The 23,288-nt window shown below is 46.2% G+C and overlaps 1 protein-coding gene across 1 annotated transcript in view; it reads left to right on the plus strand.

Annotated features, from left to right (window-relative positions):
• The window catches only part of C8B (complement C8 beta chain), a 41,518-nt gene that overhangs the window by 3,954 nt on the left and 14,276 nt on the right, over positions 1-23,288 (plus strand). Inside the window, exons 3-9 of the mRNA XM_080800122.1 lie at positions 3,240-3,396; positions 6,277-6,418; positions 8,202-8,343; positions 13,993-14,125; positions 16,472-16,669; positions 20,790-21,030; positions 22,843-22,971. Of these exons, the coding sequence (XP_080656248.1) occupies positions 3,240-3,396; positions 6,277-6,418; positions 8,202-8,343; positions 13,993-14,125; positions 16,472-16,669; positions 20,790-21,030; positions 22,843-22,971 (1,142 nt within the window). The remainder of the gene's footprint in view (positions 1-3,239; positions 3,397-6,276; positions 6,419-8,201; positions 8,344-13,992; positions 14,126-16,471; positions 16,670-20,789; positions 21,031-22,842; positions 22,972-23,288) is intronic.

Here is a 23,288-nt window from a genome sequence, read left to right on the forward strand (position 1 = left end):
ATGGAGGCCTGGGTCGGGCTCTGTGCTCTGTGCAGAGTCTGCTTGAGATTCTCCCTGTTCTCTCCCTCTGCCCCTCCTTCGCTCATGTTCTCGCTTTCTCTCGAATAAATAAATAAATAAGACTTGAAGGTAATACTCCAAAACATTAGTAATTAGCAGTCTTGGGCCGTGAGTATGTGAATGTTTTTTATTTTACTTTTATACTTATCTGGGCATGTTTAAGTGTTCAACACTAAAAAAAAACACATTTTGAATGACAGAGTCAATTCAGTGGGTCAAAAGGGCCATCCGGTTTGTTTCTGTAAAAATCCACAGGCGTGAAAGGAACGTGCTGTATCCCTACACAGAGGCTGGGATGTACAGATGTGACTTAATGCCAGCCTTTCTTTCAGATTTGCATTCTGCAGTACTAATAACCCACACGCATCTTAACCGATGTAACTGACAAGCATACAATTTATTCAGCTGATTACTTCATTAGGTTGCCACCTCCATAATGAAAATGGGGTGCAAAATGGAGAGATCTGGAGGGTATCACCACTTTTTAACCAAGTCCCTTCTGTAAACGATCGTCTTGCCTATTAACGGGCTTTGAAATCTTAGAGAGGAAAATAATGGTGATGCTTAATAGTGTGTGTTTATGCATTTCTTATCTGCTCAGTCTCAACTGTGGCCCAGAATTGGGTTGATAGTTGCTGAAAACACTGTTAACGGCGTCTGAATTGGAACAGGAAAGGGGTACCCTGCCGAGCTGTCAAATATATACTTAGGAGAAGCTGAATCACAGACAATATTGTTTGTCAAACCTGGGCAGATTAGTAGGTAAGAGTGCATTCTGAGCCCCCCCACTGGTATGAGGCATCCTGCCTCAAGTAACCGTTTTAAAGCATCCACCTGTGGTTTCCAGGAGAGTCTTTGACCTTTCGTTAAAGATCCAACTTTACTAGGCAATTGATTTTTGCTGGTCTCTGGGGCAGTTGTGGAGATGGATTTCACTGTAGTTAATATTATCCTCTTTTTAGGACTTTTGCCAAGTGAGAATGTATTGTTAATGACCTTGTCTGGAGTGATGTACTATGTATTTGAGTCGGTGGAAACTATGTGACGCTCTCCCTAATGACTCAATCTTGGACGTGGGGTTGGAAGAAGCCCTGCATAGAGAAGGAGGGCACCAGTGGAGTGGGTGCTGACCTGGTTCCTTAGTGGGCAGCATGGGGAAATGCATACAGAGGCTCTAGAGTCAAACCGTGAGCTCAGACCCCACGGGCATTTCGCTCATCTGTACAAGTGGCAATGTCTTCTCACATTGCTGTGAGATCTCAGGGGGTCAAATACCTCTCACAGGGCTTGACATGTCCTGGGTGCTCAGCAAATCTGTTTTCTTTCTCATCTCTCATGCCTTGAAAAGAAACACAGATTACCATGGATCTTACCTTGTTATACACTCTTTTTGGTGGAAGAAAATTAAAATCATAATATACCTATCATGTTATACATGGGGGAAATGGGATGCCTAGACAGATTCACTGATGTGTTCTTTTATTCACCCTTTTACTGAATGTCCCACCAAATGCCAAGAACTCAAGAAAAAGTGTTGCCTTACCTTCTAGACATATTTCAGGTCTTCTGTCACTTGACTGTTCTGCAGATGTGACACTGTCTGGCTCCCTCCCCACCCCCCACCATGGCCTCACTGACATCCCCACTCACGGCTCTGCACTACCCATGCTCGGGACTGGAAGGGCACCCGACTTTCTTGGTCTGCTGGTGGTGTTGATGTTCCCCAAGGACTTATCTCTGGCCTGCCTCTCCTCTCAAGAACAGTCTTATCCTTTGCCATAGCTTTGCATGATCAGATCTGTATCTCTGGTGAAAATCTCTCTTTTGTATACGAAACCCACATGAGAACTAATTGCTGAATTCTCGACATAGGTGTTCCATGAGCACCTGGACCTTATCCACATCTTCTCCGACAAACTCTTCTGCTCCTGTGTTCCCCTCTCATGCACACAATCACACTGGAAACAAGCATCAGCCCAAACCCCTTCCTCTGTAACCACTTCCTCTCACTTTCTATTTATTTCACCTGAGCAGGGTCTCATATACCTGACCTCTCCATGTGTTCTCCCCTAGACACTGCCAGAGGTCAGGCTCACATCACTCCTCAGTGCCACTGCCCGGGCCTCCTACATGCTTGTCCTACATCCAGGCTCTCCCCACCCCTGCCCAGTCTCCACACTGGGCAGGGGTGGGGAGAGCTCTGGCCATGGAGCCCGTGTACTTAAAAATGCTGCCTACTGGATAAAGTCCCAAACAGCTAAGACATGACATGTGTCTCTCTTTTCCTATCCTAAGACAAACTGTGAATTCCAGAAGGCAGAACCTGTGTTCTATATTTCCCTGGGTCCCCAGTAGCACAGTACCCTGAATGTTGTTGGTTCTCAGCAAATGTTTCATGGACTCTTAAAGACCATCAAGTCCAGGGCACCCAGGTGGCTCAGTTGGTTAAGCATCTAACTCTTGACTTCGGCTCAGCTCATGATCTCAGGGTTGTGAGACTAAGGTGGGCATTCTGATCTGTGCTCAGCATGGAGTCTGCTTAAGATTCTCTCTCTCTCTCTCTCTCTCTCTCTCCCCCTATGTTCCTTCCCCTTCCTCTCTCTTTTAAAAAGAAAAAAAAAAGAAGAAGAAGAAAAGAAAGGGAGAGAATGAAGGAAAGGGAAGGAGGGAGGAAAAGACCATCCAGTCCAACCTCTCCTTTCCCAGGGGATAATGCAAAGGTGCACAGTGAGGGGGAACACTAAAGTCCCGTATCCAGCTGTGGTTTTATTTCTTGTATATCTATAGCAGGTTAGAGTTTATAAAGTGCTTTCACATGTACTGTCTTAGATAACCATAGAAATAGCCTTGCAAGATAGGCATGACTCTCCCATTATAGAGATGAGAAAAGTGAAAGTCACACAGGTGGAGATAGCAGACCAAGATGTCCCTGCTGCTGACGGACCGCCTTCTGCTCTGAGTTCAGTTCTCTTCCAGCCATAGCTAGCCAAAGTGCAGGGCACTCAAGTGTTCAGTAACTGTTTGCTGGATGAATTAGCCAGCAATTCAATGATATCACTTCAATGATAAACGAGTAGCCGCGCACAATTGAGCACATACGTGTTTTTGGAGTGGGGGGGAGGTGGCGGTATGTTTACTCAATTCTCTTCTGACCCTGTCCTCTTGTGATGACCCCCTAGAGGTGAAAGGCCACACTGTCTGGAGTCGAACGCAGTCAACGAGAGTCTTGCCAAGAGCCGACAGACGCGGAGTGTGGGTGTCGTGCCGATGCCTCTTGATTGTGAACTCTCCAGCTGGTCCTCCTGGACCTCGTGTGATCCCTGTCAGAAGAAAAGGGTAAGTACCCTGGCCTCGGGGGAGCGCTAAGCTTCCAGAACCCCTAATCCTCAGCAAGACTGGCTGAGGCAGTGCTGACAGTGCCTGGAACATAGTAGGACCTCGATAAGTGCTGGCTTATTTAGTGAATGCGTTAGTTTCCTCTGCGCTGCCTTTCTTGGGTCCTTTCTTCAACCTTCCAGTTATTCTCCTGGCACAGCTCTCCTTGCTCGTGTTAGCAGCCTCCTAGTCAGACTTCCTGCCCCAGCTTTGCTCTTTCGATCCATCTTCGTGGCGCAACCAGGGGAGCTATCAAAACAGCAGAACACTCGTCTCTCTCTGACCATTTCTCATTCTTTCTCTGCCTTTATTCATGCTGTTGTGACCCTTCCCACTGCCATCACTGGCCAACACCTACTCAAACTCTACTTACAAGCCACCTCTTCTGAGACCTTCCTTGACTTCTCAGCCCACTGCACGGTTAGATGGGCAACCTTCCATGAGCCGTAATAGCTCCCTGTTCTTCCTGTCATTTACTTTTCCTTAATTATTTACCTTTCTGTGAAATGGTGAGCCGTTGAAGGTTTATCCAATTCTGTATCTTCAGGGTAGTCCCAATTTCTGGAACATTTTAGGTGCCCCATAAATCTGTGATGTTGGATCTCATGATATTTTCTGACAACTCTGTAAAGAAGGGGAAGACAGCTGTGACGCTTTCCGTGAGGGAGGTGGGCAAACGGAGACTCAGAGACGGTGGTTCATCAGGTTCACCTGGTAATAAGTAACCAGCCTTGAACTCAGGCTTCTGTCTCCTTGTCTAGTGTTCTCCCACCAAAATAAATATAATAATAATAATAATAATAATAATAATAAACCACAAGGTCTCTGTAGTATTTGTTCTTCAGGCTCCCCTGTCCTAAGAGGGCTGATCCAGGATCCCAGGTCTGAGCAGAGCACACTTGTCAGAGAAAAGAGAATGGCTGCCATTTCCCCAACTCCTCAGAACATCAAAGCAGCCATGGGCTAAGACCCTAATGAAGCTGTAAAAGTGGGTCCAAGATATTTACACAGTTAACTGGATCTTTATGGAGAGCCATGTAGGAACCTTCAGTTCCCAAAGTGAGCTTTATTGCTGAAGTTATCAACATCGATCCAATTATCTGTAGAATTGCTTCATCTGCACCATAAACCAGGACGACTCAGCATGAGTCAGCCAGCCAGCCAGCCAGAACTCTTCGCTCGGAGTTCGCTATGCACTTGCCCGCAGTGGGTGACATCACTCTCTGCGGGGTCACTGGCTGGCGGCTTATCAAAACCTTTCAACCAGAATTTCGAGATGTCTCCCTTCCATCATTTCTGCACTCCTCAAACCCATTTTGTCTTTGGAGCCTGGGGCTGGTCTTCTAGTTATCTTCTTTGCAGACCTCATCTCTGTCCTGCCAGCCTCTGTCTTCCAGGAAGAAGGACCCTCTGGAAATGCAAAGGGACATGGGTGAATGATTGTCTGTATTTTGCTGGGTGGCGGAGATTGGATTTCCAGATGCCATACAAGTAATAACTGTGGTTGGTGAACACAACATTCTTCCAAGGGGCTGCTATCCTGGTTTGTATCCTTTTGTTGCACCAAACTCTTACCTACAACTAAGATTTGAAAGCCACTAACTATACTAATTTTCCCCCCATAACTGTTTCTCATTGCCTCATAATAAAACACTAAATCTAACCTAATTGAAGCTTGGGAGGCCCTGCATGACCTGCCCCCCTGCCTATATCTCCCCCCAGCTCTGGCCATCTGCCCTCATATACTCGTCTCTCCAGCCATGATGAACTTCTTTTTGTTTTCTGGATGAGGCACACTCTAGTCTCTCAGGTTTGGTATAGCAGTTTTCTCTACCCAGATGACTCTTCTCCACCCTCCTCACACCACCTCTTCCTGTTTGCCTGACATCTCTACTCATCTTTTGGGTCTCAGCTTAGTTGTGATTTCACTGTCTCCTGAGTTTGCATCGGGTGCCCCCTGTCAACTTACAGAGCACTCTGTCCCTCAGTCATGGCGGCCATTGCACTGTGTTGTCACTGCCTGGTGCTCACCATCATTACCACCACCATCTGCGATGACCTCCTTGAGGGCAGGCTAGAGGGAAGGACTATGATTAAAAACAAATAAGCATTTATGGAATGAGTAAGTCATGGGGATGAAAGGTAGAGCATAGGGAGTATAGTCAGTTGTATTGTTATAGTGTTGTATAGTGACTGATGGTGCCTGGTGGTATGGTGACTGACTCACACTTACGGTGAGCATAACATAATGTACAGAGTTGTGGAGTCACTATGTTATACACCTAAACACCAATGAGTAATGCTGTCAACTATACTTCAATTGAAAAAAAAGGAAGGCAAGGGTGAACACCTACCCTTTTCAACATTGGGTGGCTCAATTAATGTTCTGGAAATGCAGTATTTTTGGAATAAGCAAACAGGAAGTTAGAGAAATATGGACTGCTAAAAATTATCAATAATAATAAAGAAAAATAAGCACAAGAAACCGTGTGCCAACTATGTACCAGACAATATCATGAGATTGCATATAGAAATCATATATGTAATTGAAACTCTGTAACTGTACATTTAGGTAATTCGTTACCCCTATTTTGTAGATTAACAAATTGAGAGCACAGAGATAAAGTAACTTGCCAACATCACGTCACTCCAAGGTATCAGAGTCAGGTGCACCTGCTTTTTCATTTATAAGATATGGAATAAACAAGAATACGTGAATCGACCTATTGGCTTGAAACAGTCAAGCAAAGCCAATTGCAACATGGACCCTTGAGTGTATCCCTCAGTTCCTGAGGTCCCCGAGGCTCTGCCCTTGGTTCACCTTGCTCCTCTCTGCCATAGTATAGACATGTCTACTTGCTCCGGCCATCTCAGTTCTACGGGGAACCGTGTAACTTCTCTGACAAGGAAGTTGAAGACTGTGTTACCAGCAGACCATGCAGAAGTCAAGTGCGTTGTGAAGGCTTTGTGTGTGCACAGACAGGTATAACGGGCTGCAAGAGTTGGGGGGGGGGATCTAGCAAATGAGGTGATGACACCTGATGATGGGGGCACTGGCCATTACCTAGTGCTCAAGGTCAGGGTCATGTGTCAGGCCGAGAGGCCTCCTTGATCTCCCTTTACGGGTGTTATTTCACAAAAACAGCCCTATAAAGTAGGTGTTGATATTATTTCCATTTAATGAATTAGGAACTTGAGACTTGGGGAAGTTACTTGTTCAAGATCAGACCGCACGTAAGTAGAAGAGCTGCGATTAGAAATTGGAGAATGCAAATTACATCCATTGACATGAAGGACACCAAAAGTGTATGTGCTGAAATCAGTAATCCTGAGTCAAGTCTTCTTCTGACTTTGTGACCTATGAGAAGTCATTTAATTTTTCTGCATGTTGGTCCTCTCAATAGAAAACTGGAAGTGGCGTTAACACTTATAAGCATGCTCTAAGCAATAGTCAGTAAATTTTTTTGATTAAGGGAAAGAAGGAGAAAAAGCACAGATGGATGGACAGAGGGAAGGACGGAGCATACAAATGAATAATCATCTGCTGTGAAACTAAGTAAACACTCGTCTTTCCAACTCACTTATCTCATGAATTCAAGCAAACCTATGCCTCTCTATTTTTCCAAGTCTCCAGCAAAAATATGAGTATTTTGACCCAAATTATCTCGATGGGAGTTGCAGCTCTCCACATTCACTATACCCATGTGGACTGTGCTTCGGGGGTTTTTAAGAAAGAGTTAGAGATTTTTAGAGCTATTTCCAGGGCTTATTGCAAATGCAGAATTCTATGTAATAAATCTGAAAGATTTTACAGCGTGTCCATGGACTCATTATGGCCAGTGTTCCATGATTCTGACCACAGCCATAATGGTTATTCAGGTAGGCTTTAGTTTAAGTGCCTTGTAAGAAACATTTGAAGAGCAGATTGACATTCTGCTTTTAATATTGGTTAAAAACGATCAGACACATCTAAGGAAAGAGGGTCACCTGTCTTACAGGCTTTATCTCACAAGAATATACAAATAAGAGAAAGAGTCAAATTGGGGGTGGGGGGGAAGGGAAGCATTTGAAGGAAGAAAAGTGTTACAAATGTTGAACATAGAGTCCAGATATTTTTGGAGTTTAAACATAAATGGCTGTGGTGTTGAAGGCAGTGCTATTTAGTGGGAAGCATTTGTGATTAGAGAGTTACCGTTTCTAATCCTGCTGTAAATGTTTACCAGTCTTGTGCATGTGGCCCACCAAAACAATAAGAAGAGTAATCACACTTACCTAGAACTTACCATGAGCCTCTACTCTTCCTCTTACTCATTTAACCCCCCAACAACCCTGGGAGGGTAGGTATGATGACTTCTCCATTTTACAGGTAAGCAAACTGGGGCAAGGAGGTCAGGTAAACTGTGGAAGGTCACACAGCTAGCACTACTTGTAGGACCCACCAAACCCACCTCACCTCGCCAGCCTCAGGGAGAGAAGTCTAGACTTCCCTCCTGTCTGGCCATTTCAATCCCAGCCATGCAGACACTTTCCCTTTCTCCTCCCTTAATAACCTCCCATTCAAGAGCATTTAGAAGTGCAACACTGGCTTTTTGAGGGGGGGGGGGATACACTGTTAATGCCATTACTGATCCACCATGATACACGAGGACTAATTAAAATGGCCTTAAAGGTCCAGCAAAATGTCTGGCACATAGTAGGTGCTCACACCGTGTTTGTTCCCATCTTGGCAGCCACAGGACTATGGGTAATGCCCTTTCTCCTTCCAGGGAGGTGTGTAAACCGCAGACTTCTCTGCAACGGGGACAATGACTGTGGAGACCAGTCTGATGAAGCAAACTGTAAGAAGATTTATAAAAAATGTCAGCATGAAATGGAGCAGTACTGGGCGATTGGCCGTCTGGCCAGTGGGTAGGTTACTATCCTCCTGTTATGTAGATGGGAAGGCACGGAATTAAGTGTAAGTCTGGAGGGGAGGATGGGAGCGGATATTAACAAGATTCTTTCCTTTCTGAAAAAAGATTGTAGTGGAAGTGGACGTTTGTAGCTGCTCTCTGAAGAAGGCTCCAGCGAGCTCCAGGAGCATGTCCCAGGGACACATAGAGGCCACACAGAGGGCTGGGTTAGGAGCATAGGTGAGGAACAGTAGCTGTGCATGAAGACCATATGGGCTTTATGCCAGGGCTGGGGATGAACGTTTATTTAACACTTACTATGTGACTGTGTTAGGTGCTTTCTAAGTATTACTTCCGAAACCTACTGACAACTTGCAGGGGAGACATTTTGTGTGTGTGTGGTTTGTTTTTTTTTCTTAAGATTTATTTATTTACTTCAGAGAGAGAGAGCACAGGCTGGGGAGAGGGGAAGAGAGAGAGGGAGAGAGAGGGGGAGAGAGAGACTCTTAAGCAGACTCCGTGTGGAACCCAATGTTAGGCTCAATCTCATGACCCTGAGACTGGGACCCGAGGCAAAACAGGAGTCAGACACTCGACCCACTGCACCCCCCAGGTGCCCTGACAACTTGCAGGGGAGGTTTTATCTCTTTCTGTATCTCTAGGTCCAGCATAGGTTCTGGTCCAGAGGTTAGGTTCCTAGGTAGTTAGTGAAGAAATGGGTCTTCAGTCAGTCAGGGTTTCAAGCTTCTGGGGACCTCTGAGTTGATCAGTCCTCTGGAGATCAGAGAAGCAAGGTCAGAAAGGACCAAAGTAGCCTGGTGTTAGCCCTCCCTTTCTGCCACATTCTACAGCTCTTAGCCTCCAGGAGGAAGAGTGAGAGCCTCCCCTCACACGCACTAGAAATCATTGTATATGAGGCAGCATGGGGAAAATGGTAACCCCGAGTGGAATTCACCTTCTTAAGCAAAAATAAAATCTCACTGCTTAAAGGTTGCCATTAGAGAGAGAGAGAGAGAGAGAGAGTCTCCTACAGATAAGACCTGCTCTCAGCACCATCTTATAAGCTAGTTATTATAATCCATACCTCCTCAGTAAGGAAACTGAGGCCTGGAAAAGGTAAGGGAGTTCCTGGGGGTCACATGACTGAGAGGGTGATGGAGCAGACATTCCAAGCCAGGAGGAGAGCCACAACGGACCGTATAGGAGGGGACAGAATGACAGCTCACTGGCCATGGGACCTCAGGTGAGGCGCACCTCTATGTGGGACTTTGGTTTTGCCATCCGGAGAAGGAAATCAACAATACCCTTCTCTCAAGTTCTGTGAGGATCAAATAAGCTCATGGGATGGTAGCAGACGAGTGAGAGGCAGCTCGTGCGGGGGGAAGGATGCTGGCTGGCAGTGAGACCTCGGCAGGTTAGTTACCTCGCTTTCCTCCTCTGTGAAATGGGAATCATCATCACCATCACTGTCTCGTAAGGATCAATCCTTATAAGGAGCCAATATGTGTAAGCTGACTATAATGGCTGCCTCCACGAAGTAAGCACCACACTGTACTGATTAAATAAAATATAGACATTATTACAATACACGAAACTCTGTTACAGGAAAGAGAGCCCAAGAAAATTCTGTTAGGACCAGAACCGAGGCCAGTGCACAGAGCTGAGAGAAGACAGAGCTCTCAGTAGTAATCAGAGCTGGTCAGGAATGAAGCCTGCCTTCAGAGGCACTGAGAAACAAGGCTACAGACTGGATTTTCATCTCTTCTAAACTGACATAATGACATCTGCCCCAGGCTTGGCGGGACGCTCTGTAAGGTGATCCGTACGTAGCATCACCCACTGCTGTGTCTGTTTCTAGTTAGCTCCTCAGTAAATGATGATTGTTTGGTGTCTTGTGATGGAGATCGTACAAAATTTAAGACAGAAACCACCACCCTCAAGGGCACTCAAGGTACCATGCTGTCTTGGCGATCACAGCTTTGTATTATAGCTTGAAATCAGGCAACATGCCCCCAGCTTTGTTTTTCTTTTTCAACATTTCCTTAGCGATTCGGGGTTTTTTCTGGTTTCATACAAATTTTAGGATTATTTGTTTCAGCATTTTGAAAAATGCCGTTGGTATTTTGACTGGGATGGCATTGAAAGTATAGATTGCTCTGGGCAGCGTAGACATTTTAACAAGTTTATTCTTCCGATCCATGAGCATGGAATGTTTTCCCATCTTTTTCTGTCTTCTTCAATTTCTTTCATGAGCGTTCTGTAGTTCCTTGAGTATAGGTCCTTTACCTCTTTGGATAGGTTTATTCCAAGGTATCTTATGGTTTTTGGTGCTTTTATAAATGGGATTGATTCTCTGATTTCTCTTTCTGCAGTTTCATTCTTAGTGTATAAGAAAGCAACTGCTTTCTGTGCATTGATTTTGTATCCTGCCACATTACTGAATTGCTGTATGAGTTCTAATAATTTTGGGATGGAGATTTTTGGGTTTTCCATATAGAGTACCAACCAGATCATTTGTGAAGAGAAAGAGTTTGGCTTCTTCTTTGCCAATTTGAATATATTTTATTTCTTTTTGTTGTCTGACTGCTGTTGCTAGGACTTCTAGTACTATGTTGAACACCAGTGGTGGGAGTGGGCATCCCTGTCGTGTTCCTGATCTCAGTGGGAAGGCTCTTAGCTTTTTCCCATTGAGAAAGATATTTTCTGTGGGTTTTTCATAGATGGATTTTATGAAGTTGAGGAATGTTCTCTCTGTCCCTATAATCTGAAGAGTTTTAATCAGGAAAGGATCCTGTATTTTGTCAAATGCTTTTTCTATATCAATTGAGAGGACCAGGTAGTTCTTGTCTCCTCCTCTTCTCTTATTTGTGTTTTTTGTCACATTGATTGATTTGCAAATGTTGAGCCACCCTTGCATCCCAGGGATAAATCCCACCTGGTCGAGATGGATAATCCTTTTAATGTACTGTTGGAACCTATTAGCTAGGCTCTTGTCGAGAATTTTGGCATCCATATTCATCAGGGATATTGGTCTGAAATTTTCCTTTTTGATAAAAAGCTTCTGCACAGCAAAGGAAACAGTCAACAAAACAAAGAGGCAACCCACAGAATGGGAGAAGATATTTGCAAATGACACTACAGACAAAGGCTGATATCCAAGATCTATAAAGAACTTCTCAAACTCAACACCCAAAAAGCAGATAATCAAGTCAAAAAATGGTCAGAAGACATGAACAGACACTTCTCCAAAGAAGACATACAAATGGCTAACAGACACACAGGAAAATGTTCATCATCATTAGCCTTCAGGAAAATTCAAATCAAAACCACATTGAGACACCACCTTATACCTGTTAGAATGACAAAAATCAGCAAGGCAAGAAAAAACAGATGTTGGAGAAGCTGTGGAGAAAGGGGAACCCTCTTACACTGTTGGTGGGAATGCAAATTGGTGCAGTCACTTTGGAAAAACAGTGTGGAGATTCCTCAAAAAATTAAAAATAGAGCTACCCTATGTCCCAGCAATTGCTCTACTGGGTATTTACCCTAAAGATACAGATGTAGTGAAAAAAAGGGACACATGCACCCCAGTGTTCATAGCAGCAATGTCCACAATAGAAAGAATGGAGACTCCCTTCAACAGAAGAATGAATAAAGAAGATGTGGTCCATATATACAATGGAATATTAATCAGTCATCAGAAAGGATGAATATATCAACATGGGTGGGACTGGAGGAGATTGTGCTAAATGAAATAAGTCAAGCAGAGTAAGTCAGTTATCATATGGTTTCACTTCCTTGTGGAACATAAGGAATAGCATGGAGGACATTGGGAGAAGGAAGGGAGGAATGAAGGGGGAGATATCAGGGTGGGAGACAAACCATGAGAGACTGTGGACTCCAGGAAACAAACTGAGGGTTTTAGAAGGGAGAAGCATGAGGGTATGGGTAAGCCTGGTGATGGATTTTAAGGAGGGCATGGAATGCATGGAATACTGGATGTTATATGCAAAAAATGAATCATGGAACACCACATCAAAAACTAATGATGTACTGTATGGTGACTAATATAACATAATAAAAAAGCACTCAATATAGTGGGACAACAGATACACAAATAATATCAAATATTTATCATGGGTTGGGCAGTGTTGAACACCTAACAAACACGGGCATATGTAATCCTCACAACAGCATGAAGCAGGAATTGTCCTTGTGTGCATTTTTAAAAATTAACATACAAAGTATTTGCCCCAGGAGTACAGGTCTGTGATTCATCAGTCTTACACAATTCACAGCACTCACCATAGCACATACCCTCCCCAATGACCATCATCCAGCTACTCTATCCTCTCCCCACCCCCCAGCAACCCTCAAAGTTTCTTTCCTGAGATTAAGAATCGTATAGTTTGTCTCCCTCTCTGGTTTCATCTTGTTTCATTTTTCCCTCCCTTCCTCTATGATCCTCTGTCTTATTTCTCAAATTCCTCATATCAGAAAGATCATATGATAATTTTCTTTCTCTGATTGACTTATTTTGCTTAGCATAATACCCTCTAGTTCCATACACATCGTTGCAAATGGCAATATTTCAGTTTTTTGATGGCTGCATAGTATTCCATTATATGTATGCATGTGTGTGTGTGTGTGTGTGTGTGTGTGTGTGTGTGTGTATACATTCCACATCTTCTTTATCCATTCATCTGTCATCTAGGCTCTTTCCATTGTTTGGCTAATGTGGACACTGCTGCTGTAAACATTTGGATGCATGTTCCCCTTCAGATCACTACATTTGTAACTTTAGGGTAAATATCCATAGTGTAATTTCTGGGTTGCAGGGTAGCTCTATTTTCAACTTTTTGAGGAACCTCCATACTGTTTTCCAGAGTGCCTGTACCAGCCTGCATTCCCACCAACATTCCTTTCTCCGCATCCTTGTCAACATCTGTCAATTCCCGACTTGTTAAGTTTAGCTGTTCTGACTGATGCGAGGTGGTATCTCACTGTGGTTTTGATTTGTATTTCCCTGATGCTGAGGGATGTTGAGCACTTTTTCATGTGTCTGTTGGCCATTTGGATGTCTTCTTTGCAGGAAACCAAGGTACAGAGAGGTTAGCTGGTTTGCCTGAGGTCACATTGCTAGGAAATGACAGAACAGGGATTTGACCCCAGGTATCTGACCCCAGAGTCCCTGTTCTTACCTATTTTGCTTAACCATTCTCATATGGAAAGTATACATGTACAGAGTGATGCCTGCTTGAGGGGATAGGCACAGGGTCTTAGGAAGGCCTCCAGCTTTAGCACAGCCAGTGCTGGTCGAGGCTTCCCATGAGGCAACAACAGAGCTCAATCTTGAAAGACAAGTAAGAGATAAAACACTGAGCAGCTGGAAGGGCATTCTGGGCACAGGGAACAGCAGCTCCACAACAGAGAAGGAGCAGAGCAGATTGAAGGAACAGCAAGCTTCTCCCAGTGACTGGGAATGGGGTATATGATCATGGTCTGGAAGGGCCATGGATGAAGCCAGAAAGCTGGTTTGGACCACCTGCCGAGGACCTTGAATGCTATACCAAGGAGTTTGGGTTTCCTTCATTAGAGTCTGCCAGTGAAGATGACACAGTCTGATGACCCTAACCTCTCTCCCCTTTCCATGCCTTCCCTGCAGGATAAATCTGTTCACCAACAGATTTGAGGGCCCGGTCCTGGATCACAGGTATTACGCTGGTGGATGCTCCCCCCATTACATACTGAACACGAGATTCAGGAAGCCCTACAATGTGGAAAGCTACACCCCACAGGTATGTGAGAGCCAGGAAGCCCCTGCAGGGCAGTGGAGGGAGCACATACAAAGGAGCCAGCCAGCCGGGAACCGAGGCCCGGCCCTGTGGCTTGCTAGCTGGGGGCGTGTGGATGCATCCCTCTTTCTCTTTGAGCTTTCATTCTTTATGCGTACAATGGACAGTTCCCTTCCTCAGGACAGAGTGGCCAGGCTGGCGTGCCACATGCGGTCATGGCAAGAGTTGCAGGAGCTGAAGTGGGCGAGCAACAGTCGCAGAGCTGGCAGGGAAGACGGAAGTAAGGCTGCGGATTTGGAGTCTCGTAGACCTGGTGGCTCCGCAGGAGGGCAGCTGAGTCAGCCTACGTGCTCTGAGCCTCCGTTTCCCCCTCTTTCAGTGGGGGGCTGGGAAGGTTCCACCCCACAGGGAGAGGATTAGTGAGACTCCATGAGTCACTGCGGAACACACACAGTAAGCACGTGGCTTCCTGGGGAGAGGGAGTGTGCTCAGCACGTGTAAACTGCTTTCTTGCAGTTACTGCCCTCACCTATTGGAACCAGGCATTCTGCTAAGGTTTTGAAGTCATAACATGCTCCGTCCATCTAAGCCTGTGTTCCTACAGACATGCCAGCTTCAAAGCAGAGCTCGCAGACAGTGGGAGGTTGGGACAGGCTCTGACCACAGCGGGCATGCATGCGCACACGCACACACATGCACACGCACGTGCACACATGCACACACGCACACACACACACACTGGAGATCAAGGGAAGGACGTAGGTTCCAGGCCTGGCTCTGCCCCGTCCCAGTCTTACTTCAGGTGGAGCTCCTTCTCCACACTGGGCCCCAGCTTCCTTGTCTGTAAGATAAGCAGGCTGGACTGCATATGAGAGAGTAATTGAGGAGAGTTTCTACTTTTATTATTTTTTTTGAAGATTTTATTTATTTATTTGACACAGAGAGAGAGAAATCAAAAGTAGGCAGAGAGGCAGGCAGAGAGAGAGGGGGAAGCAGGCTCCCTGCTGAGCAGAGAGCCCGATGTGGGGCTCGATCCCAGGACCCTGCGACCATGACCTGAACCGAAGGCAGAGGCTTAACCCACTGAGCCACCAGGCACCCGAGTTTCTACTTTTAAAATTATGCAGTCCTGAGGGTTAGGTTACTACTTCCTCCTCCTCTTCTTCTCCCCACACATACTTACTGGCCGAAAAAGAGACATGGACAAGCACAGCCTGGCCCACCATGCCCACTGCCACCCACATGGTCTCTGCTTTCAAGGGAGGATCTCAGAGCAGCCATTTATCATCCTGGTTAAAGTAGCCCCCAACCTGCCAGGACACATGTCATAAGTCTCCTCCCTGCAGAGCCCATGTTTTCTGAGGGCCGTATCGGGCGAAGTATGTGTTTTTCCCATGTAGACTCCATCCCCAGAGCAAGCCCAGTGGGAGGAACAGCCATCGTCTCTGTGTTACACATGAAGAACCTGAGGCATATGGAAGTCAAGTTGGTCACCCAAAGTTGCTCAGCTGGAAAACATGTTCTACCTCAGGCCACGCTGGGAATCCCTTCCTCAGCAGCTGAGTGTTTACGCAACCAGAAGCTGATGTTTTGGGGGTTGGAGTCCACTGGGGACGGGTCCCTCCAAGGCCATCCAGGCAGTGTCTTTGGCAGCTCCCCTATGCACAGAACAATGAGCACTGATTTTTGAGCAAACGGCTCTTCTATGTTCTCTGGAAGGCATTTTCCCACTGTGTCACTTCATCCCCACCTTTGACCAGACTTTGTCAGCTGTCGGCTGCTCTCTCCTTACAGCCTCCTCACTGGCCTGTCTCTCTGACCCCAGATTCATCCCTTCCAGTCCAACCCCTGTGCTCTCCCAAAGGGAACTTCTAGAGGCTCAGCTATGCCCCTGTTAGCTCATCTTTGGATCGAGTCCAAATTTCAGAGCAAGTAATGCAGACACCTCAACATTTTGATGCCAGCACATTCCCTCACAACACCTGTCCCTTTGCCTCACTGTTGCATCTTCTGGGTCGACCACACCAGAATCCCAGCACTTTGTAGAATACATCCTGTTCTTTTCCACCTATGTGCCTTTGCCTAAGCCATGTCCCCGAGCCCCCAGGTGAACCCAAGTCAAGCCCCCACCTGAGTTTCGCCCATAGTCTGTCTCTCCTCCTGGATTGGGAGCCATGGGGCTAGAGAACACAGTCAGCCTTGAGGTTTCCGTATCCAGAGCCTCTAGTCGAGAGCCTTACCATAAGAATATATTCTTATACCGTAAGAATACAAAGGGTATCTGTTGACTTGTATGGAACTGATGTGAGTCAAATGAAATAGGAAACATTTTCTTTTTTCCTCCTTTAGACCCAAGGCAAATATGAATTTGCACTGACAGAGTATGAATCGTACTCAGATTTTGAAAAAAACATCACAGAGACCGGAGAAAGCAAGTTTAGTTTCAGCTTTGGTTTTAAAGTACCTGGAATAGTTGAACTTGGTATGAACTTCAAAGATGATAATAACAAACAATTTATTAGAAGAATCAAACGATTCTCTCACACTGTAAGTACCCTTTGTTGCCCTTTAATTTCTGTATATCCATTTGAATTTTCATGCCCGGATGTGTCTGTATTCCCCATTACTACCAGGCCTAGCAACAAGTTGTATTTTTGATATCCTGAAAATCTTCTCACAAACAAACAAACAAACAAACAAACCCAGCAAGGTCTTACATGAACTTACTTTTTAGAAAAGCCAGGCAGTGGTCTGTAAGTATTTTCTTCTATATTTGTGTTCTCTCACTTTCTAATGAGCTCTATCCCATGGTTTTCCTTTTTTTAAAAGATTTATTCATTTAAGAGAGAGAGAGAGCACACAGGGAGGGAGAGGAGCAGGCAGACTCCCCACTGAACGTGGAGTCCAACGCAGGGCTCTATCCCAGGACCCGGAGATCATGTCCTGAGCTCAACGGACTGAACCACCCAGGCTCCCCTCCCCGGGTTTTCATTAAGCTTGAGATTGTAGCTTTTCCAGACCAGATGATCTCTGGAGGTGTTTCAGCCCCCAGCACTTTAACTTTAACTCCTAAACGTTCTGCAGAAGCTCTCTCCAGAATGTCAGCCCAGACCTCTTCTTTGACTTCTCGGAGCATTTGGTGGGGTCAACCGCGCCGTTGCACACCTGCCCCTCCTGCGAGTTTGCTGCTCCTTATTGCTTCCCTTTCTGGGTTCTAATCTCCCCACCTGCTCTTTATTTAGTCCCTCAACCACACTGGGGGATGACGTCTTCCATTCACCTCCCCTACCCCCATCCCCACCCCCCACCACCAGGGCAAGCCGCACCCCTTCCTCACTGTTTCTGACCTTCCTGTTATGCTCTGACCTGCACCGCGCACTCTTACAGGCATCATTACCTGAATTACTCATGGACACTCCAGAGCAAGCTCTTCCTCCCCCATTTTCTCCATTAAGTAGCATTTGTTTCCTTCCAATTTCCTAGGTGAAGCATTGCAGAATCATGGTTTGCTCTCTCTCTTCTCTTCATTTCCACATTATTGGCCACCAAATACTTCAGTGTCACTCTCCCATATTTCTTTTTTTTTTAAGATTATTTACTTATTTATTGGACAGAGATAGACACAGCGAGAGAGGGAACACAAGCCTCCAAGGGAGTGGGAGAGGGAGAAGCAGGCTTCCCACTGTGCAGGAAGCCCGATACGGGGCTCGATCCCAGGACCCCGGGATCATGACCTGAGCCGAAGGCAGACACTTAACGAAGGCAGACACTTAACAACTGAGCCACCCAGGCGCTCCGACTCTCCAATATTTCTCAATCTAACTCTGATTATATCTTAACTAGCCTGGACCCTGGCACCTCTTGCTTGGTCCCCTTGAGGGGTGTCCTTCTCCTGACTTCCCCTTCAGATGTATGTGCTGCCAGAAAGACGTTTCTACGATACTAATCTAATCCTGTCACCTGCTCCTTCTTGCCTGTAAGATGAGGGTCAGAGCCTGTGAGTTGGTGGAAGAGGAGTAATTGGACCAGGAAGTAATGGGATATGATGTCGGAGAAGCAGGTGACAGGCAGCCTTGGGGAACCTCGAATTCCTCAACAAAGAAGGTGCATTTTATTCTCTAGTCCCCGAGTGTTTTCAACATGAGCATGATATGTTAGAAAATGGATCTGACTGGGCCATGGAAGAGATCAAGTCACCTGTGAAGCTTCATATGAGGAAAAAGTGGTGAGGGGAGCTCAGAAAGGTCTCTGCTGCTGAAATACCGACTAATAGAAAATGAGGAGTAAACATTAACGAGATTGTTACAGTCTTTGCATGTTTTTCCTTATCTTCTAGGCTCTGATCCACTTGGGGGCACAGGCTGTTTCTTTTATCTTTGGACTTAGGATGGCACTATTTCCGCTTAAGACGGAAATAGAGTGATGAAGGGTGGGACTGATGAGAAGGAACGTACTTCATTGGGGAGTAAAAGAAGGGTGCCATCCGTTTACTCCTTTTCTCCTGCTCCCCACCGCCCCTCCCGCGCCCACCTCCCTGATTCAAACAGCCAGTTACAGTGTGCTTACAGTGTTCTGGGTGTTAGAGTAGACTTGCGGCCTGGAGACAGATCCACCCTCATTCTTGCCTTCAAGCTCACAGTCTAGGAGAAGAGGCAAACGTGTATGCAAGTAACTAATGATTAATATATGTATCAGTTGTAATACAGGAGGGTACGTGCTCTGAAGGAAACAGAAACAAAATGCAGTGCTGTCCTGGAGAATGGAGTGCATGTCTGGGAAATTCAGGGATGGTGTCACACGGGCAGCAGCTGCTAAGCAGTTGCTTAAAAATATAAGTAGATGGGCATCCGGCAGAAAAGGGAGGGAAGAGCATTTAAGGCAGAAGGAATAGCATGTGCAAAATTGTGTTGTGAAGAGAATGGCAGAGAGGAGCAGTGAGAAGTTGGACTGATGCTGATGTAGGGTGTGGTGGTGGGAAATAGGAAGGTATGGGGAGGCGCACTCACTACCAGGGGACAGAGTGGGAGTTCCTATGTTCACAGTAAGGGAGCGGATTTTATTCTGGAGACAATAATAGAGAGCCAATGCGGGGTTTTGTTTTAAGTCCAGAGGTACATCCTAACCCAGGCGTACCTTGAAGATACTGCAGGCTTGGTTCCAAACCACTGCATGTCACAGTAAATTGAGTTAAGCGAATCTTTTGGTTTCCCAGTGCACACACGAGTTATGTTCACACAATACTGCCGTCTCTTAAGTGTGCAATAGCATTATGTCTAAAATAACGATGGACATACCTTAATTAAAAATACTGCTAAAAACACTAACCGTCATCTGAGCTTTCAGCAAGTCATCGTTACTGATGACCATACCAAAAAATAATAATAAAGAAGATGTTGAAGTATTGCAAGAACTACCAGCATGGGACACAGAGATACAAAGTGAGTAAACGCTGTTGGAGAATGGTGCCGATAGCTTTGCTTGATACAGGTTGCCACAAACCTTCAGTTTATAAAAAACATAGTATCTATGAAGGGCGATGAGACAAGGCATGTGTGGAATACTCCCAGAGTTTTAAGACGTCAGCTCTGATTGGAGCAGGGAAGGCAGGCTAGAGAAAGAAGGGAGATCGTGGGAAGGCTTTTATCAACACCCGAGGAAACCTACAGCATTGAGAAAAATCACAGAGCACTGCTTCACTTGGAAGGGTAAGGAAGAAGGGAGAGTCGTGAGTCTCTGGGATAGGACTAGAACGAGGTGAGTGTCAGGTAGGGAGCAATGAGGAGCCCGGGTGGTTGGCACCACGGGAGCTGGCATGGCCTTCTAGAACTGATAGGTCAAACTGGCTGTAAGTTTTAAGACTGGGGCAGAAGGTGCCTCGTGAACGTTACCCACTCTCTCACATCGTCCTCCATCTACACATCAGCGTAGGAACCTCTCACCTCGGATCCCTCATATCTTCTGGCTGCCTGCACTTCACCAAGCGTCACCCTCTTTCAGTCTGGCCCCCACAGCGGGGGGCCCCAAATATTTCCTGTAAAGGGCCAGATAGTAAATATTTTAGGCTTTGTAGGACCCTAGGGTCTCTGTCACAACTACTTACCGCTCTGCCATTGGGGGGTGACAGCAACTGTGGAGAGGGCATGAATGAAAGGGCATGGCTGCATTCCAGTAAGACTCCATTCATAACCCCAGTCACGTGATTTGGGGTGCAGGCTGTAGTTTGTTGTCTCGTCGTACACTACAGTGTCTCGCCTTCCTAAAACGCCTCTTTGACTTGCTCTTGAGAGGCCTTTCTTCAGAATCTGAAAAGCATAAACAAAGAGGCTGCCTTGGCAGGCAGGTAGACCCCACTTCCCCCCAGAGTGGTCCTGGGTGCCCTTGCTGCTCCCCTCCATGTCTGCCTCTGGCCGCCGACCCTTCTCGTTGCCGCTTTGCCGCTCTGAGGGGGTGAGTTAAGAGCAAGCTCTCCCATGCTGAAAGGACATCGAAATATTTATGAGAAATGAACCCTTGTCAAACAGGCCCACCTTCCCCCAAGTATCCTCAAGGAATCGTAAGAGTGATGACCCCAGGCCAAGAACGTCGGATGGCATTTGCAAAGTTCATCTTCTCGTTCCAGATTCCTAATTTTAAAGGTCTGGTTTTCCCATGTCGGTCTTTCATTTAGAAAAGCTCATTTCTGCACGCGCGCTCTGACCTTGAAGTAGCCCATTACAGGCTGAAAGCCAGAAACCTCATGCTCCATTACGAGTTCCTTCAGAGAGTCAAGCTGCTGCCCCTGGAGTATAGTTACGGGGAGTACAGAGATCTCTTCCGTGATTTCGGGACCCACTACATCACAGAGGCTGTGCTGGGGGGCATTTACGAATACACACTCATCATGAAAAAGGAAGCCATGGAGAAAGCAGGTACACAGCCCCGGGGACTGAGGTTTTCCTGCTGGGGCCCATGTGAGCTCTGCAAGGTGGTAGGGAGAGGCTTCTCTTAGTTGGTGGGAGAAGAGGTGCAGACTCTGCTTCTAGTTCACTTCTCCCTCTCTGCCTATAGTTTCACTAGCAGATCTCCCTTTTTTCATAACCTGTTCCTGTGGGTCCTCTTCTACCCAACCCTCTGTCTGGGTGGTCCTCTTTTCTGTAACTACTGTCTCTAGACAGCATCACCCAAGCTCATGACTTTAGATGTCTCCAACATGTGGAAACACCACCCCCCCCCCCGATGTCTATTTCCACCCTGGCCCTCTTCCCTGCACCCAAGAGCTTACATCCAAATGACTCCTTGACGTCACCATTGAGATGTCCAACATCCAGCCCCACCTTACCGTGTCCCAAAAGTCAACTTTTGCTTTTCTTTCCCAAATTTGTGTCTTCCATAGTCACCCACATCTCAGAATGGTTTTACCATCCAACCAGTGGCTCAAGCCAAAGACCTAGGAGTCAACCTTGACTGTATTTCCTTCCTTCTAGTCGATTAGCAAGTCCCATCAGTAAGTTTGAGGTGAAACCCAGGATTCTGCATTTCGAACAAGTGTGACATGATGTCAGTGCTGCGCATCCATAAGCCACATTTTAAGTAGCAAGTTCATAGATTATTACACTAGGCTCCAAACTAATATTCACCTCCCATTGCCCTCCTGAAGTCTCTTCTCCCTACATGTATAATTACAGGACTTTCGAACAATGGCAGGCCTAAGGTGTGACTCATGCTTCCCAATCCCATGTTCTTTCCTCCAACATGGTACTTGACAGCTGAGCTGCCCTGGGTCACACAGTTCACAAGGGCAGGCAGAGCCAGGGTTTGGTTAAAAGTCCATTGTACTTGCAGGAGGACACGTGGTATATGATGTATGTAAATTTAAGCCAGCGTGGCCCCAGTCCCACAAGGGTCAAAGAGAGCGTCCTCCATCCCACTGGTTTCCAATGCACTTTTCATATTTCCGCAAATATGATCCTGATACAACATTGGTCACACTTACTTGACCACAGAAGCACTTTTTCTTGTAATACTTACGAGTACAAAAATTACAAGAGATATTATCAAGAGATTTGTATTTCAAGGAAGGTGTCTGGGGGAATACTGATGTACCCTAACACCACTAGAACAGCCCAGGCATAGACTTGCCCTCCTCTCCTTGCCTGGTCTCCAAGTGCCGACAAGTCACACCCAAATTCTCAGCAAGCCCAGGAGGGGAGGATGCCTTGCAGAGAATTAGGGAGGAGCAAGTGGGAAATGAGTCAAAAATGAAGAAATAGGAGAAATTGGCCCCTTCTCTTTGCCAGGTCCTAGACTGACACTTTAAATGTATCACCTCAATTTGTTAATGAGCAAGCTCTCTCTTCTACAGCCAAGCGTAAAGAAGAGAGGGTGAGCAGAAGGGGGACAGATGGTGGCAACCTCAATTCATAGAATCAGTCCCTAGAGGGTTGCTATCAGGAGCCACAATTTTAGAAAGCGACTAAGCGCTTCTGCTCTTTGGAGAGTGGCAAAGAGCCTCAGAGCCTCCGAGGACCCTGAGGGGAAGTTGCTGTCCATCTCTCATGAGGTCTCCGTGCTGATGTTAGCCTCTCCCTGCATTGAGGTCACCAAGCTAGCCGCCCTTTTATCTGAACCTGAGTCTGTGGGGGCCCCATGACATCCAGGAAGGACAAGGCCTTTGGAATTGACAGCAGAAGGGACAGGGTGAATTACCTCTAGGTCACAGGCCTTTTTCGTGCTTCCTTCAGATTACTCTCTTAAGGATGTCCAAGCCTGTGCCCAGATGGGTTTTAGAGTCGGCGCTGCTGTGAAGGCGGTCTATGTCAAGCTCGGTGTGTCAGTGGACATATGCCAGGGTATTCTGAAAGAAATAGGAGGTAAGTGGTAGGCGTATGTGACTTCCGTGATCATCGTCTTTCCCTTCCTCGCATCCCGCAAACTGAGTCACTCTCTAAGCCAAACACCAGATATTCTAAGACATTTCAATTAAAATAATGATTCATTCAGTAAAAACTTATTCAGCTCCTATGATATGCTGGACATACAAAAATGAATAAAATTGTATTCCTATCCCCAGGGCGCTCACACAAAGTGGGTGAACACTTAAAGAAACAATGGCGAGGCGGCAGTAAGCACCAAACCCGGTCTGAAGCATCAGGACAGGCTTCCTAAGGGAGGGAGCTTTGGGATTGCC

This window comes from Martes martes, assembly GCF_963455335.1.
Source record: "Martes martes genome assembly, chromosome: 4".
Classification (NCBI taxonomy): Eukaryota; Metazoa; Chordata; class Mammalia; order Carnivora; family Mustelidae; genus Martes; species Martes martes.